This window comes from Pollicipes pollicipes, unplaced genomic scaffold, assembly GCF_011947565.3.
Source record: "Pollicipes pollicipes isolate AB1234 unplaced genomic scaffold, Ppol_2.1 Scaffold_7262;HRSCAF=8765_pilon_pilon_pilon, whole genome shotgun sequence".
In the NCBI taxonomy this organism is placed as follows: domain Eukaryota; kingdom Metazoa; phylum Arthropoda; class Thecostraca; order Pollicipedomorpha; family Pollicipedidae; genus Pollicipes; species Pollicipes pollicipes.
Genome location: NW_023597055.1, coordinates 10,145,778 through 10,161,444, shown reverse-complemented (window position 1 = coordinate 10,161,444; position 15,667 = coordinate 10,145,778). Strand labels below are relative to the sequence as shown.

Sequence of the window (15,667 nt, the reverse complement as noted above, 5' to 3'; positions counted from 1 at the left end):
CGCAGGCGACGGCCGTCGGGGAGTCGGCCCCGGCGTCACCTGCGGCTCAGCCCCCTCCCGCTCTCCCTCCGCCGCCGCCGCCGCCTCCGCCTCCGCCGCCGCCTCCGCCGCCGCCGCGGCCGACCACGGTGCGCGTGCGGACGCCGCAGGACGCGTGCCTGACGCTGGAGCTGGACGCGTCGAGCACGGTGGCGGAGCTGCGCCGCCGGATCGAGGCCAGTGGCCGGGCGCCGCAGGAGCCGTACGGCCTGATGACCGCCTATCCGCGCCGCATGCTCTGGGACACGGCCTGCACGCTGCACGAGTGCGGCCTCTCACCCAACGGCGTGGTGGTGATGACGCGGCAAAGCAGCATGTGAGCGGCGGCGGCGGCGGCGGTGGCGAGGAGGCCGCGCGGCCGGGACGGTAACCGCGGCCGGCGGCGGCAGGAGCCGGGTGCGGCTCCGCCCGTCAGACGGCAGACGCCTACTGGTCTTGTGGCGGAGCCCGGACGGTCGGCAGTGGTACAGTCCCGTGGGGGGGGGGGGATAAGCGGGGCGTTGGCAACCACCGAGGCCATGCGACCCAAAATGAGCAGAAGTCTTCCTGACAAGAGCACGCGCCCGCCGGATGTGAGACGGCAGCCCCGTGGCTGTCCGCCCAGTAGCGCGAGGCGAGCATCGATTGATATTTCAGGCCTACAAATAAGAACACCCGAGAAAAACTGGGAAAGATTCGTCTCCCGTGGAGTGTCTGTGAAGACATCGTGCGGGGTTGAGGCCGGAGCTGGCGAGGATGGGAGTGCTGATATCCAGCTCGCGAACACGGCCCGATCGTCGGTTAGTCAGCTGCGCTGTCGTCACGTGGCCGTCGACGGACTATAGCTACCAGTGATGCACAGATACACTCTCCTTCGGCGGTGCAAATACGCTCTGCCAGTGAGAGGACCTTTGTCGGTGTGAGGTTTTAAGTTTTCGTTTATCGTTCGTCGTTGCGGGCTTGTCTTTACCCGTGTTGTTAAATACAGACCTGCACTCATAAGCTGTGTATCATTTCGTGATATTTGGTATTGCTGTGCTTCATTGTTTCATTGTATTTGACTTCTTAGTGTTGCATAGCTTAGAATGCAGACATACCCTTCCCGTTGGATGCCTGCGGCGACGGCCGTTGTGTGCCCGAAAACCACTCGGAACAAACCGCTGTGAACTGGCTTTCGCTGGTGCTACGTTAATTTGGTGTTGAAACTTAAGTAGGGTTTAATTCTAGGTTTTTAGGGAACTAGGTTTTAAAAACGTCGTCAAACGTTTGCTATGCTTTCCTCCGCTCGAGACAACATGTGTTCGGAATAGGGTCCTCCCGGTTTCAAAAACGTTTCAAACGTTCGCTGTGCTCTCCTCCTCTCGAGACAACACATGCTCGGAAATGATGCCCGACATTCAGCTGTGTCCTGGCACGAAGTGTCTACTCAGTAAACGTGTCTGAACGACTGTATTACGATGCCGTGAACTATGACTCAGCCATGAACCCTGCACGTTACGGACGCTGTGTACCATGAACCATCGGGGCCGTTAGTGTCCAGGCGCCAGGTAATGACGCCGTGGCATGCGGCCGCGGCCGCGGTGTTCCGTTGCAAGGTGACCTCGAGCGGTCTGACGTCATACATGAGCGTCCATGAGGAACTTGTTTGTTGGGTTTTCAGAGGCTTCGTTCGGTCACTGTCCCCTTCTGCTAGGCTGAATGGAGATGAGAAAGTATAAGCACGGTCCACTCCCCCACAGTCTGGATAGCGCCCGCCGTATATGTGCCACGTGCAGTTCTCTTCCGGATGTGACCCGACCTTTCTGGCCGGACACTGCCAGTCTGTACCGAGTCTGACCTTCATGACCAAAGCTGCAGATGTGCTTTACCTAATCCGCCGCATTGAGAATCCTTCCTTAACCTTAAAATTTCAAAACTTTCTTCCTTGACCTGACGTGCCACACCTGCCCACACCCTCCGTCTGCACCTGCCCCGGCCTGCCCACACCCTCCATCTGCACCTGCCCCGGCCTGCCCACACCCTCCATCTGCACCTGCCCCGGCCTGCCCACAACCCTCCATCTGCACCCGCCCCGGCCTGCCCACACCTTCCGTCTGCACCCGCCCCGGCCTGCGCACACCTGCCGTCTGCACCTGCCCCGGCCTGCCCACACCCTCCATCTGCACCTGCCCCGGCCTGCCCACACCCTCCATCTGCACCTGCCCCGGCCTGCCCACACCCTCCATCTGCACCTGCCCCGGCCTGCCCACACCCTCCATCTGCACCTGCCCCGGCCTGCCCACACCCTCCATCTGCACCTGCCCCGGCCTGCCCACACCCTCCATCTGCACCTGCCCCGGCCTGCCCACACCCTCCATCTGCACCTGCCCCGGCCTGCCCACACCCTCCATCTGCACCTGCCCCGGCCTGCCCACACCCTCCGTCTGCACCCGCCCCGGCCTGCCCACACCTTCCGTCTGCACCCGCCCCGGCCTGCGCACACCTGCCGTCTGCACCTGCCCCGGCCTGCCCACACCCTCCATCTGCACCTGCCCCGGCCTGCCCACACCCTCCATCTGCACCTGCCCCGGCCTGCCCACACCCTCCGTCTGCACCTGCCCCGGCCTGCCCACACCCTCCATCTGCACCTGCCCCGGCCTGCCCACACCCTCCGTCTGCACCCGCCCCGGCCTGCCCACACCTTCCGTCTGCACCCGCCCCGGCCTGCGCACACCTGCCGTCTGCACCTGCCCCGGCCTGCCCACACCCTCCGTCTGCACCTGCCCCGGCCTGCCCACACCTTCCGTCTGCACCCGCCCCGGCCTGCCCACACCTTCCGTCTGCACCCGCCCCGGCCTGCGCACACCTTCCGCCTGCACCTGCCCCGGCCTGCCCACACCTTCCGTCTGCACCTGCCCCAGCCTGCCCGTACCCGTCTGCACCTGCCCCGGCCTGCCCACACCTTCCGTCTGCACTTGCCCCGGCCTGCCCGCACCCTCCGTCTGCACCTGCCCCGGCCTGCCCACACCCGTGTGCACCTGCCCTGGTCTGTCCCGGTGTGAGTCTGCTGACATGACGCGGCTCCCTGCCCGACAGGTCTGTACCTGACCGGCCAGGACATCCTCAGCTGCGGCTTCTCGGGCGGCCTGTACGGCGGCGTGCTGGCCGCCAGCGTCGTGCTGGGCCGCAACTGCTTCTCCGACGTCGAGACACTGCACAAGCAGCTCAAGAAGGCGGCGTAGGCGGCGACGGCGGCCGGCCCCGCGGCTCCCTCCCGGAGCAGTCCTGGCGGCGGCGGTGGAAGGCGTCACGAGTCCTGGCGGCTGGCGGAGGACCGGTCCCGTCAGTCCTGCCGGTTGGCGGGGACCGGTCCCGTCAGTCTTGTCGGCTGGCCGGGGACCGGTCCCGTCACTCCTGCCGGCTGGCGGGGACCGGTCCCGTCAGTTCTGCCGGCTGGCGGGGACTGGTCCCGTCAGTCTTGCCGGCTGGCGGGGACCGGTCCCGTCACCCCTGCCGGCTGGCGGGGACCGGTCCCGTCAGCTCTGCCGGCTGGCGGGGACCGGTCCCGTCAGTTCAGCCGGCTGGCGAGGACCGGTCCCGTCAGTTCAGCCGGCTGGCGGGGACCGGTCCCGTCAGTTCAGCCGGCTGGCGAGGACCGGTCCCGTCAGTTCAGCCGGCTGGCGAGGACCGGTCCCGTCAGTTCAGCCGGCTGGCGAGGACCGGTCCCGTCAGTTCAGCCGGCTGGCGGGGACCGGTCCCGTCAGTTCAGCCGGCTGGCGGGGACCGGTCCCGTCAGTCCCGGCGGCTGGCGGGGACCGGTCCCGTCAGTTCTGCCGGCTGGCGAGGACCGGTCCCGTCAGTTAAGCCGGCTGGCGGGGACCGGTCCCGTCAGTTCAGCCGGCTGGCGAGGACCGGTCCCGTCAGTTCAGCCGGCTGGCGAGGACCGGTCCCGTCAGTTCAGCCGGCTGGCGAGGACCGGTCCCGTCAGTTCAGCCGGCTGGCGGGGACCGGTCCCGTCACTCCTGCCGGCTGGCGGGGACCGGTCCCGTCACTCCTGCCGGCTGGCGGGGACCGGTCCCGTCAGTTCCGGCTGCTGGCGCCTGACATTTGGGGCATTGAAAGGCGGAAGAGGACGACTCCTGTATCTGAGCGTCAGGAGCCCGCGCTGCGGAAGGTTGGGAAGCGACAGGAACGTCTCAAGCTGTTCATCCAGCCGTGGCGTTTGGGATTGTTCATCGAGATGACCGCATGAGCGGTGTAGGATGGGTGTAGCGTTTTGCGATCCGGTGGTAGCTTGCTGACGTGGAGCGTGATGCGAAGGGGTCCGGATCGCGCAGAGGAATGGGTGTCCCGTGAGATCTGTCACTGCGTCTGGTAGCTACCGTGCTCAAGAATGAAGGTGCGAGTCGGTGTCGCATCAAAGCGCTGAAGGACGCATCAAAGCGCTGGAACTGTTCTATTGTGGCGGGGAGATGATATCCGTTGTCATGTTGTTTTTCTGTGAACTCTGCGTTGAACTCTGCGTATTTGGCACCTCGACTTTGAAATCACTTACACTTTATATACCTCTTACCACCTGTGCCCAGACAAAATATCTAGCTACGGATTTTTCGTTGCGTCAGAGGGGAGTGGTTACAAGTAATGTGGCCTGTGCAAACAAGGACTGCTAGTATTTATGTATTGCTATTGATTGCGGTGAAGGAAGGTGACTAAACGGGGAAGGCTGCAGTGCGTTCGCTGTCTTTGGAGCACTTATATAGCCCATGAGATTTACACTTGGAGGGTTGGTGGTGTGATCTTACGTGCATGAGCAGGTATTAGTCTGTTGAGAAGACCTTGTTAATTCCCTGCCCGGATCGGAGGTAGAGCCCTGCACGCCAACACGTGGTAACTAATTACGCTGGGCTGTACTCGGTTCCGGCACGAGCTCGTGCCATACGTGCGTGTCTCCAGCGGAATCGTCCCGCTTGTTGCACAGCACACCGACTCCTCACCCTTGGCGCCAGTCGACGCTGCTACGATGCTGCCGAAATATACGTATCAGCCGCGGACCTCTCTGTGAGAGCCCTATGACAGGGATTCCTCTTCCTCTCGAAGTCCTCGACTCCGAAGCAGCGCAGAGGAAGTTGGGCCTATGAAATGTCGCTCTCGGGATATTGGGACAAGATCGTCAAGCGGACCAACGTAACCGTGGAGAGACAACATCGAGGTCAACAACATCATGGTTACCATCTTCCTCATCAAGATCGCCACGATCATTACACGCTCACGTAAGGCGAATCCGTGCCCGACATAGCGGACTGAAGCGGGTCCTGTCTGGTCCAGAGCAGACCTCAGCGGGTCCCGTCTAATCCAGAGTAGACCAGAGCGGATCCCGTCTGATCCAGAGCAGACCAGAGCGGGTCTCGTCTGGTCCAGAGCAGAACGGAGCGGGTCCCGTCTGATCCAGAGCAGACCAGAGCGGGTCCCGTCTGATCCAGAGCAGACCGGGGCGGGTCCCGTCTGATCCAGAGCAGACCAGAGCAGGTCCCGTCTGGCCTGATCCCGCTGGCTGGGACGCCATCGCCGGCCCTGTTCCGGTGAGCCGAGCCGCCGGCACGACCGTGAAATCTGACGGCCGCATTGTTCGCCGGAGGATCCGGGAGGCAGCGCCCCCGGCGGCGGAGAGGCCGGCGACAGGACCCCGGCGGCGGGCGGCCGCGGCAGCGCCGGCGAACGCGGCTGCGCGGGTCGTCGCCTCCCGCCGATCGGTAGTGGGGCTCAGTCTGGAGCAGGCGGCCGAGTCTGGGGGCAGCTGACCCGCGCCGTGTCGGGCCGAGCACGCAGGCCTCGTCCGAGCCGCCTGAGTCGACTGCTGACCGTAGTCGGGGACGTCGGTCCGGGCTTTTCGAGAGTCTGGTCTGAGTCGAGAGTCGGCTCGGGCTGCTCGGGAGTCGGGTCTGAGTTGGGAGTCGGTTCCGTTGGCTCCGTCGGAGGGCGCCTGACTCTCGAGGTCGACCAGCGCGGAGTCGGGGAGTCGGCCTCCGGGGCGGGGCCCGTGACCTGGCCGGGGTTCGCCGCTGTTTGTCCGGTTTCGGACGGCCTGAGACGATGGCCGGTCTCCTCTGCCGTCTGCTTCTGCTCCAGCTGCTGCTGGCTCCGACGCTGGCCTTCAACATCACCGGTGAGAGGCGGACCGGTGCCGGGCGACTCTGCCTGCTGTGCTGATGACAGGCAGCGTTCGGCGCTCGTCTTCCTGTACAGAGGAAATGTGATGCTATGCCACATAATAGGCCACACGGGCCTTTTAAGGCCACAAGGCCACAAGGCCAATAAGGCCAAAGGACCCCCTCTACGTGTCAATGTTTGTTACTGGAAGTGCGTAGCTTGTCCAGAACGTTTTAATTGGTTTTGCTGCGAAGTAGTTAAAACGTTGCTGTCAAAAACCACGGCTTTAATGATGTCAGTGGATGCGCGTGCCATGCCCTGGCGTGTGCGTGCTGTTTTGAGGCCGGTTTCCATTGAACAAATAGTGTTTATTACAGTTTGACTCGATTTTGAGCCCCAGTGATGTACGGTTGTCTTTGAAGCGGTTTCTGGTTGACAAACTTTATGGTGATATCTGACGTGTCTCGTCTTACTACAGAGAGCCTACCGCTTGCAAACTTTGCAAGTTAATTAAGCATTTCTAAAGGCTTAGTCACTTGACGTTACTGACATGCTGACGCCTCGCCTTACACAACAAGCTAATGTAGATCATTGGTCGCGTACCTATAAGCATGCTAGAAGCAATGTAGCATGGTGTTACGATGCGTCTCTTCAATCACTTAGGTTCAAGGAGTGCGATCAATATGTCTGTGATTGGCATATGTGCTGGTGGTATCCGTAACTTACATGTCCCATGGTATTACCCGCAAGCCTACCGTGACTTAGCCCGTACGACTCCAGTGGACAGGTTTGAGATGCCTCACTCACTCTCTAATCGAGTCACGAACTTTCACTGAACGCAAGCCTACGGTGACTGAGCCCGTACGACTCCAGTGGACAGGTTTGAGATCCCTCACTCACTCTCTTATCCAGTCACGAACTTCCACTGAACGCAAGCCTGCCGTGACTGAGCCCTTACGACTCCAGTGGACAGGTTTGAGCTCTGTCACTCACTATCTAATCCAGCCACGAACTTCCACTGAACGCAAGCCTGCCGTGACTGAGCCCGTACGACTCCAGTGGACAGGTCTGAGCTCCCTCACTCACTCTCTAATCAAGTCACGAACTTCCACTGAACGCATTCCTCTGCGTTGCGCCGTACCGCATTCACCTCCGTGGGGTCGTCCTTTCCACCGTGGTCGTCCGCTCCGTATCTAAGGTTCGCATTTCACGGCTAATGGCACCTAACCACTGCAACATGGCGTCTTTCCACGTGTACTCGCTCCGCGTTGGACGTGTCACGTGCGTGCACTTTCCGATGGGAGCCAAGGTCACAGCGTCAGAGCACAGGCCAGCTTTCAACATCTCGGAGAGGCTGCAAATGGGCTGGCGATTAACTTGCCAGCATTACCTTTTGAATGTTTCATTTTTCTTTTGTTGGCATCTTAGTTAATTGGCACTCAGTGCTCCGGGCTCCGTTTAAGGTGGTGAGACCAGGGCGGGGTAACACCCTTTAGAGATGCAAAGTTTCCTGTAGGCCCTCTTCCCTTGAGACTGACCCTCGCATCGGAGGACTCCACGGAAGAGTCCAACCGCCCTGATTTTCGAGCCTCTCGCCAGTGGAGACCGTGCTGAAAGCCGACGCGCAGGGACAGATCGCCAGTCAGGAGTACTGGGACAAGTTCCGCGCCTTCATGGAGCTGCTGAGCAAGGCGGACGCTGCCAACCGCACTAAGCTGCTGGTAAGAATGAGCTGGCGCGTGCCGGCCTGCCGACGGTGTCTACCGAGCGTGATCCACGTGGACGTGCCCTGTCCCAGATGCTCGGGACACAAATCCTGACCTGGGGACAATCGTACCTAAAGCGGTTTTCATAATCGGGAATATGCCAAGCGGTGGGGATGTTACTGCCAACAATGGAGACAAAAAGTCAAATTTTGTGAGCATGTTGTTTGGCCCCAATCGCTGCAAGGATGGGGTCAGACAGCGCAGCTCACCCAAGCCCTCCTGGCTGTGCGTTCGATCCGACGTCCGTGCAAGAGCTGTGGCGTCACCACAGTTGTGACGTCACAACAACCGTGACGCCACCACTGCTCGCCTCGCCACGAAGTGCCGTGGACCACGGACGAAAGTTCAGGCCTTTTCAGTTCAGTTCAGTTCAGTTCAGGCCGAGAGTTCGCCTACAAGCGAAGTTTGTGCTCTGTAGTCAGCCACTCGCCGCACGAGCCGTGCCCCGGCGGTGCCGTAGAGGGAGCTGTAGCCGACGCTGTCCCGGTGTCCAGTGTCCCAGTGTCCAGTGCCCGTCGCATTGCCGATATCTCACGGTTGACACCAGCCGATGCTGGGAAGCGTCACCAAAAGCGAGAAGAGTCACCAAAAAAACGGGAAGCGTCGCCAAGAACGGGGAGCGTCGCCAAAAGCGGGAGGCGTCGCCAAAAGCGGGGGGCGTCACCAAGAGCGGGAAGCGTCGCCAAAAGCCTGCACCTTGCCGCGCCTCGCCAAGCGTGCGAAACGCGAGCTGTTGTCGCTACGCACTAAGCCCGCGAGCGAGGTGAACATGTGGATCTTGCCTGTTGGCGTCGGACAAACGCCGACGCGCGGATCTGGGATCGCTCTTCCCACAGGGATCCGATCCTGCGCCTCCCGGTGTTGCACGCGGCGACAGGACAGCGGTCTTTTCCATACCGGTCGGACTGTTTCCTGAATGAGTTGCCCGTGGACTTGAGATGGCTGGATACGACAGGTTTTGAGCGTGCTGCCAAGTCGTCCTTTATGCAATAGGTTTGTCTGATGCTGTTCGTGTAGGCGTGTGTTTGAATGTTTTTATCCCTCATCACTTTCCGTTGCTTTTAGGATTGCTGTCTTAGTTCTCTGACAAATGGCATGTACTAGTCATGTATTTATTTGGAGTCCGGGAGTCTTCGAGAACGTGCCTATGCGGGGACCGGGATATCTGGATCGAAACTGTTCAGTTGTGCTGGCCGAGGGGATGGCTGACCTGAGTTCGGATGACTCGAATTGAGGTAAAGAATCATGGATTTCCGCGTTCTGTACTCAAGCGGGTCAATTTGAGCAGTTGAACTGGACTCGAGCTCGAGCTCATCAGTTTGACGACCACCGAACTCGGACTTCGACTCGGACACTAGGACTCGAGTTCAGATTCTAGGATCATGAGACTTGGACCAAACTCTGATTTGTAATCATGTCTCACCTAATTTAACCATAGGTGAATCTAAGCCAACTTGCGAACTAGCGCAGTACGACAATCCTGGACAAGAACTCTTCGGCCTTTGGCAAACGCATGAGCTACAACAGTCTCTCCACGTCTTCCACTGCCGCCAGAGCATCCCACACATCCACGAGTTCCTGGTGCCTCCGCAACTGCTCTCGGCCGTCGCCGAGCACCTCTCCAACTCCACCTGGCTCTCGAAGCTGGGGGCCGAGTACCACGAGCGCGGCGGGCACGCCATGGCGCCCCTCATCGACGTGCTCACCAACCTGGGGAAGACGTCTGTCCTGCATGAGGTGAGCAACAGATCTCAAGCTCACCGACCTGGAGAAGACGTCTGTCCTGCACAAGGTAAGCACCAGATCTCCGCAGGACATCAACCTGCTCACCGACCTGGGGAAAGATGTCTGTCCTGCATGAGGTGAGCACCAGATCTCTGCAGGACATCAACCTGATCACCGCCCTAGGGAAGACGTCTTCCCTGCATCGGATGAGCACCAAATCCCTGCAGGACATGTTGGCAGGCTGTAGCGCACGGCTGTGTCGCGGAAGGCACTGGAAACGCTGGTATGACGTCAGCGTGCCAATGTGACGTCATATGGCTCAGTGCGACGTCAGTCGTCCTCTGCGTGACGTCAGCAGGGCTCGAGTCGTGACGACAGTCAGGCTCGGGTTACGCGCCCCCTGAACTGTACTTTAAGCCGTTCCGTCTCGCAGTGATCTTAAGTCTGTCTCGAAACCTCGCTTGGTTAGAGCTGCTGCCTCCCGATCCGCTCATCCGGGGCTGCGTGGGTTCGAGTCGCTTTAGGCGCTCACTTTTTGCTCTTGACGGAAATTGCCTGCGCCCGGCGGCAGCGGTTGCGCTAAAGGTCAGGTGACGTCAGAAGGCAGGACGTATCGTGTCGAGCATTGCGACACGCGAACTTTTCGCCACCATATTCTGCCTTTGACCTGACGTTGCACAGTCGGATGGTACTGATCAGTTTCATGCAACTAACAGTGCTAAGCGTGAGCTCAGATTTTAGAAATCCATTCTTTCCAATGGTTTGGATCGTATATTTAAAAATGTTATGACGACGGTCGACTCAAGTGTAACGCCAGTTGGCTCCCGTGGTGACGTCAGTTGGCTTCTGCTTTGACGACAGTCGCGCCAGTTATGGCAACAGCTGTGATTGCTGTGGCGTCAGTCATGTTCATTGCAATGGCGTCAAACACCAGAGTTCAATGACGTCAAACACCAGTTGCGCTCGTTGTGAGCTGTGGAGACACTCGTTCCCTTGACGTGTCGGTTCCAAGAAACGCGTGGGGAAAACTGCTGCGGTGTCATGAAGCGTCACTTGCGCTCGCCGTAACATCGGTCGTAGCCTACAGACGATCGCGCTGCACGACACGCCGCACGTCTGGTGTGACGTCAGTCGCCTCATTACAACGCCATCCATGTGTAGCGTTAGTCACTCTCAGTATGACGTCATTCGTGTGTGACGTCAGTCGCTCCTGTTATGATGTCATTCGTGCTTGGAGGGACACCAAGCAGCGCAACACGTGATGTCTCTTGACGTGCGGAGAGCCTGACTCGTGACGTCACATGGCGGAGCCGTGGACATGCGACGTCAGCCCTGTCCTACAGGTCACAATCCCGCGTGACGTGCTGGAGAAGCTGATGTGGCGGGCGCTGGTGCGCCGCGAGCAGCAGGGTGCCCTCCGCAGCTGGGTCGGCCGCGCCGTCAGCACTTTCTTCAACAGCTCCGAGGCCCTGCGCATGCAGCGCGCCGACTCCAGCCTCTTCGCCGACTACATCCACAGTCTTTTCGAACTCGACTGGATCCCACTGAAGGAGTTGTTGATGGTGAGTGTGACTGGTTTCCGCTGCGGACCGGGTCACTAAGACCACTGGAGATATTCCTGGATGCTGGCCGTAAACCCTGGGATACATTCCTAGATCTCTCCGCAGAACCCCGCGAGAAATCCCTAGATCCCTCCGCAGAACCCTTGGAGACATTCCTAAATCCCTTCGCAGAACCCGGGACATATTCCTAGATCCCGCCGGAGAACCCCGGGAGAAAATCCTAGATCCCTCCGCAAAACACCGGGAGACATTCCTAGATCCCTCCGCAAAACACCGGGAGACATTCCTAGATCCCGTCGCATAACCCGGGAGACATTCCTAGATCCCTCTGCAGGACCCCGGGAAATAATGAGCACCACACCACAGCGGAGGGCCACTGAGCACAACGGTGACTCGACATTCAATGCGAGCTGTCACGGTAGAATTGATGAGAAATCCCACGTCCAGATCCAGAAAAGAGAGGGCGCATTGCCGGGCTTAATGTCTCGAATTCACCCCAGAACTGAATCTACTGGCGGGTCATGTGCCGTACTGTCTTTGTCCTGCGTCTGTCTGTGTCTTTGCCTGGCTCCTCATGCCACGTCCTGCAGAGCACCGCGCTGCACTATGATATACTTGATGTCATGTATACGCTTGTACGATCTGGGCTGTGCCCACGCGCACCCCACGCGCTGCTGCAGAAGACACCTTGGCGCTGTGCCGGGAGATGCTTCCCACCTAGCTGGACAGACTTCTCCCGTGCCGCCCTACACGCGCTACACGCCACATCCACGGACTCTTCCGTCCGTGCCACCGTCCGGCCTCGACTCCGTGCCACCGTCCGGGTGCTCCCGCCCTGCGGGACACGCTGCAGCATCACAGACCGGCTCTGACCCACGCCTCGGGCGCTCCCGCCCCGCAGGACACGCTGCAGCATCACAGACCGGCTCTGACCCACGCCTCGGGCGCTCCCGCCCCGCAGGACACGCTGCAGCATCACAGACCGGCTCTGACCCACGCCTCGGGCGCTCCCGCCCCGCAGGACACGCTTCAGCATCACAGACCGGCTCTGACCCACGCCTCGGGCGCTCCCGCCCCGCAGGACACGCTGCAGCATCACAGACCGGCTCTGACCCACGCCTCGGGCGCTCCCGCCCCGCAGGACACGCTTCGGCATCACAGACCGGCTCTGACCCACGCCTCGGGCGCTCCCGCCCCGCAGGACACGCTTCAGCATCACAGACCGGCTCTGACCCACGCCTCGGGCGCTCCCGCCCCGCAGGACACGCTGCAGCACCACAGTCTGCGTGCCAAGGTGGCGGCGGAGATGGAGAAGGCGCGGAGGGGCGGGAAGGAGGCGGAGCCGCACGCCGTCGATGAGGACGACCCCGAGCGCGACCCCGTCCTGTCCGAATGGGACGGCGTCGAGGACAGGGACGTGCGGATCGACGCCTGGTTCGGAGCTGGGATTGCCATCGGCCTGAAGCCGCTGCCGGTGGAGGACGACGTCGCGGAGAAGGGGGAAGAGCAAAAGGGCGCGGGAGAGAAGGAGGAGAAGCGGAAGGACGGGGAGGATGAGAACGAAAAGAAAAAGGGCAGAGACGAGGGAGAGAAGAAGCAGAAGGACGAATCGAAGTCCCCCGACGCAGTTCATCCGAAGGTGGAGGGTCAGAAGCAGGAGGCGACAGCTGCGCCAGAGACGTCGGCAAAGACGCACGACGGGTCGAGAGGGCTTGAGAAGGGAGGAAGCGTCCAAACAAAAGGGCCGTAGGAGGAAGGAAGCCCAAAACATGTAGAGACTGGAGAAGGAGGAGGAGGAAAGAAATCCAGATAGGTGGAGTTCTCTTTCTCCCTCTGTAGAGTAAGATTGGAACTCAGGATGGGTGGGGGGCAAAGGAGGATGGCCAGCAAAACACATGCTAATCAAAGATGGGATCCACACCCGTCGTAGGCTACACCCCCTGCCATCAGGTTGGATTCTGCCACAAGCAGTCTCTCACTTAAGCTCGAGCCATTCCCTTACCCGAGCTGTCCAGGGGTTGTGGGCAGGGCAGGTCGTCTAATCAGATCAGGCAGGTCATCTAATCAGATCAGGCAGGTCATCTAATCAGATCAGGAAAGTCATCTAATCAGATCAAGCAGGTCATCTAATCAGATCAGGCAGGTCATCTAATCAGACCAGGTAGGTCATCTACTCGGACCAGACAGGACATATAATCAGATAAGGCGGGTCATCTACTCAGATCAGGCAGGGCATCCAATGGCCGGAGCAGCCGCATCCCGGCTTCAAGTGGTGGGATCAGGTGGAGACACAGCGGCAGGGCGCGTTCGCATCAGATTTGTTAGAGGATGTGGACTTTATCTGTGCACCTCGCCCAGAACGTGTGGGCGTAGTTATAAGTGGTGTATAATGCTTGATTTGCACTGGAGGGAGTGTGGGAGAGGGCGCGAAGTTCTCGCAAACAGTCGCTAACCCTTAGCCTTAACTGGTTGACAATGACGCACCGACGGCGTTGTGACCTTGTTTTGACTGCTGCGTGACTTCTGTAGTTTTTCTATATCATCTTGTATTGTTAGATTAGCTGATCTCTCTAAGGTGTAAATAATGCGTCATACTTTGTTTGCGCTCCCTGCTTTTGCTCACTACTTTAACCACTTCGGCACACTACCACAAGGTTGAAAAAGAAACCCAGATTATAATGAAAGCCTGTAATGTGTAGCTGATTTGTCCGACTACTGAGAACAATAGCCACCGTAGAAAATAAAGCACGTGGTACCTTATGTCACAAATATGACAAATATCACACAGCGGCCTAGTGAAAGGGCCGCCAGCTATAGGTTTGTACCTTGCCACCTCGTGATAGCTGGGGACTGCCCCAGGCCTGCGCACCTCTGACTGTACCCCTGAACGCTCACAGCACCCGCTGAGTCCCGTGTGTGGTTCAGAAGCCTTATCATCTCCGTCCGTGCATTGTTGGAGTCCCGGCTCGAGCCGGCGCGCCGTGGGACTCGCGGTCCGAGCCGCGTCCGACAGCCGCGGGTCCGCCGGGGCCTGCCCGGGTCCCTGCGGGTCTACCAGGGACCGTCCGGGGTCCGTAAGGGGCCCACGCGGGCACCGCCCAGCCGACAGCGGCGAGGGCGGAAGCTGAACTGCGGGTTGGCCGTTGTGGAGTGATGTGGTTCTGTTGCGGGGACGACGGGTCTGGAATTTTGCCGGGAAGTGTCGAGGCAAGACTGATCAGTCACGACGCTAGAATCCTGGTTAGTCCTGACGCCGGGGTCCTGATCGGTCCCGACGTCGGGATCCTGATCAGTCCTGACGCCGGGATCCTGATCAGTCCCGACGCCGGGATCCTGATCATTACCGACGCTGGAATCCTGGTTAGTCCTGACTCCGGGATCCTGATCAGTCCTGCCACTGGTATCCTGAACAGTCCTGACGCCGGGATCCTGGTCAGTCATGACACCGGGACCCTGCTCCTGAACGTCTGACATCCATCGGCGGCGGCTCTTGACATCAGGTCAGGAGGCAACGCCTGGCATGAGCCCTGGCCCCGAAGCGCTGAAGCTTGCAAGCATCGCATCCTGGTGCCAGAAGCATCAAAAGATGCTGAAAAGGTGCATCGCGCTGAAGCGCACTATGCTACAGCTGGCGGTGAACTGGCTAAGCGCCCAAGACATCATGGCTGTACGCTGTCACGTGTTTAATATTCCAGTCGATCGCTAGAATCCCGGCTGCCGTTCGAACGTCGCCTCACGGGGCCTCACACATGTGGCCAGCAGTGAATACACGAGTTAACGACATGGCCCCGTCTGTGATGAACACGAGATGATTGGAGTTTGAGCCAGCAGGATCTCACGCAGCTGACGTCCATTCGGGTGCCTCCATGTGACGTTATGAGAGGGATAAGCACGTTCGTGTGACCTCAGAGCGGGGGGTGGCTTCTCGGTGACGTCAGAGCCCAAGTAACAGTTCGTTCAGTGGCAGGAAGCTGCACTAGAGTAAATGTATCAAATGGAAATTAGTGCAGACCAAGGGGAATATGCTACAATTTTTGCGTTTGGTGTCCTGTAGTCATCTCCCGCACGTTCTATGAAGGTATGTTCGTTTGGGAACGAAGGCGAATGCATATCTACGATATGATTGGACAGAACCTTCAGCTTGGGCCGAAAATTTATACGAATGTAATCGGTAGCCAGCCACCCCGCTCAGCTAGCTGTCCCAGTTTCTTCCGTCTCGCATGATAGCCGTGTCATTCATTGCGAAAAGAAGACCACCTCCGAGTTCTCGAGTCAATTGTGCATGCTTCTCGGCGATATCCGGGTCGAACACGGACGTAGGGATGTAAACAACAGGATGTGTTCACAGCGTGACAGCTAATGTGTGCGCAGGATGGAACATAATCATATACAACTGCATTGTGATCAGAATAAATGCCCCGTCAACGCCTCAACGAGGGTCATAAATCAGGTAATCTTTCACGCTGTCGT

At 59.5% G+C, this 15,667-nt stretch overlaps 2 protein-coding genes across 2 annotated transcripts in view; both read left to right on the top strand.

Annotated features, from left to right (window-relative positions):
• The window catches only part of LOC119113415 (all-trans-retinol 13,14-reductase), a 44,060-nt gene extending 40,648 nt beyond the window's left edge, over positions 1 to 3,412 (top strand). The window contains exon 14 of the mRNA XM_037237733.1: positions 3,094 to 3,412. Coding sequence (XP_037093628.1) covers positions 3,094 to 3,239 — 146 coding nt within the window. The 3' untranslated portion in view covers positions 3,240 to 3,412. The remainder of the gene's footprint in view (positions 1 to 3,093) is intronic.
• Positions 3,413 to 5,769: 2,357 nt separating this feature from the next.
• Positions 5,770 to 14,588, top strand: LOC119113868 (uncharacterized). The gene is made up of 5 exons (XM_037238102.1): positions 5,770 to 6,160; positions 7,744 to 7,865; positions 9,465 to 9,647; positions 10,979 to 11,197; positions 12,459 to 14,588. Exons 1-5 carry the CDS (start codon positions 6,088 to 6,090, stop codon positions 12,945 to 12,947), a joined length of 1,086 nt encoding a protein of 361 aa, XP_037093997.1. The 5' UTR covers positions 5,770 to 6,087; the 3' UTR covers positions 12,948 to 14,588.
• The last annotated feature ends 1,079 nt before the right edge of the window (positions 14,589 to 15,667 follow it).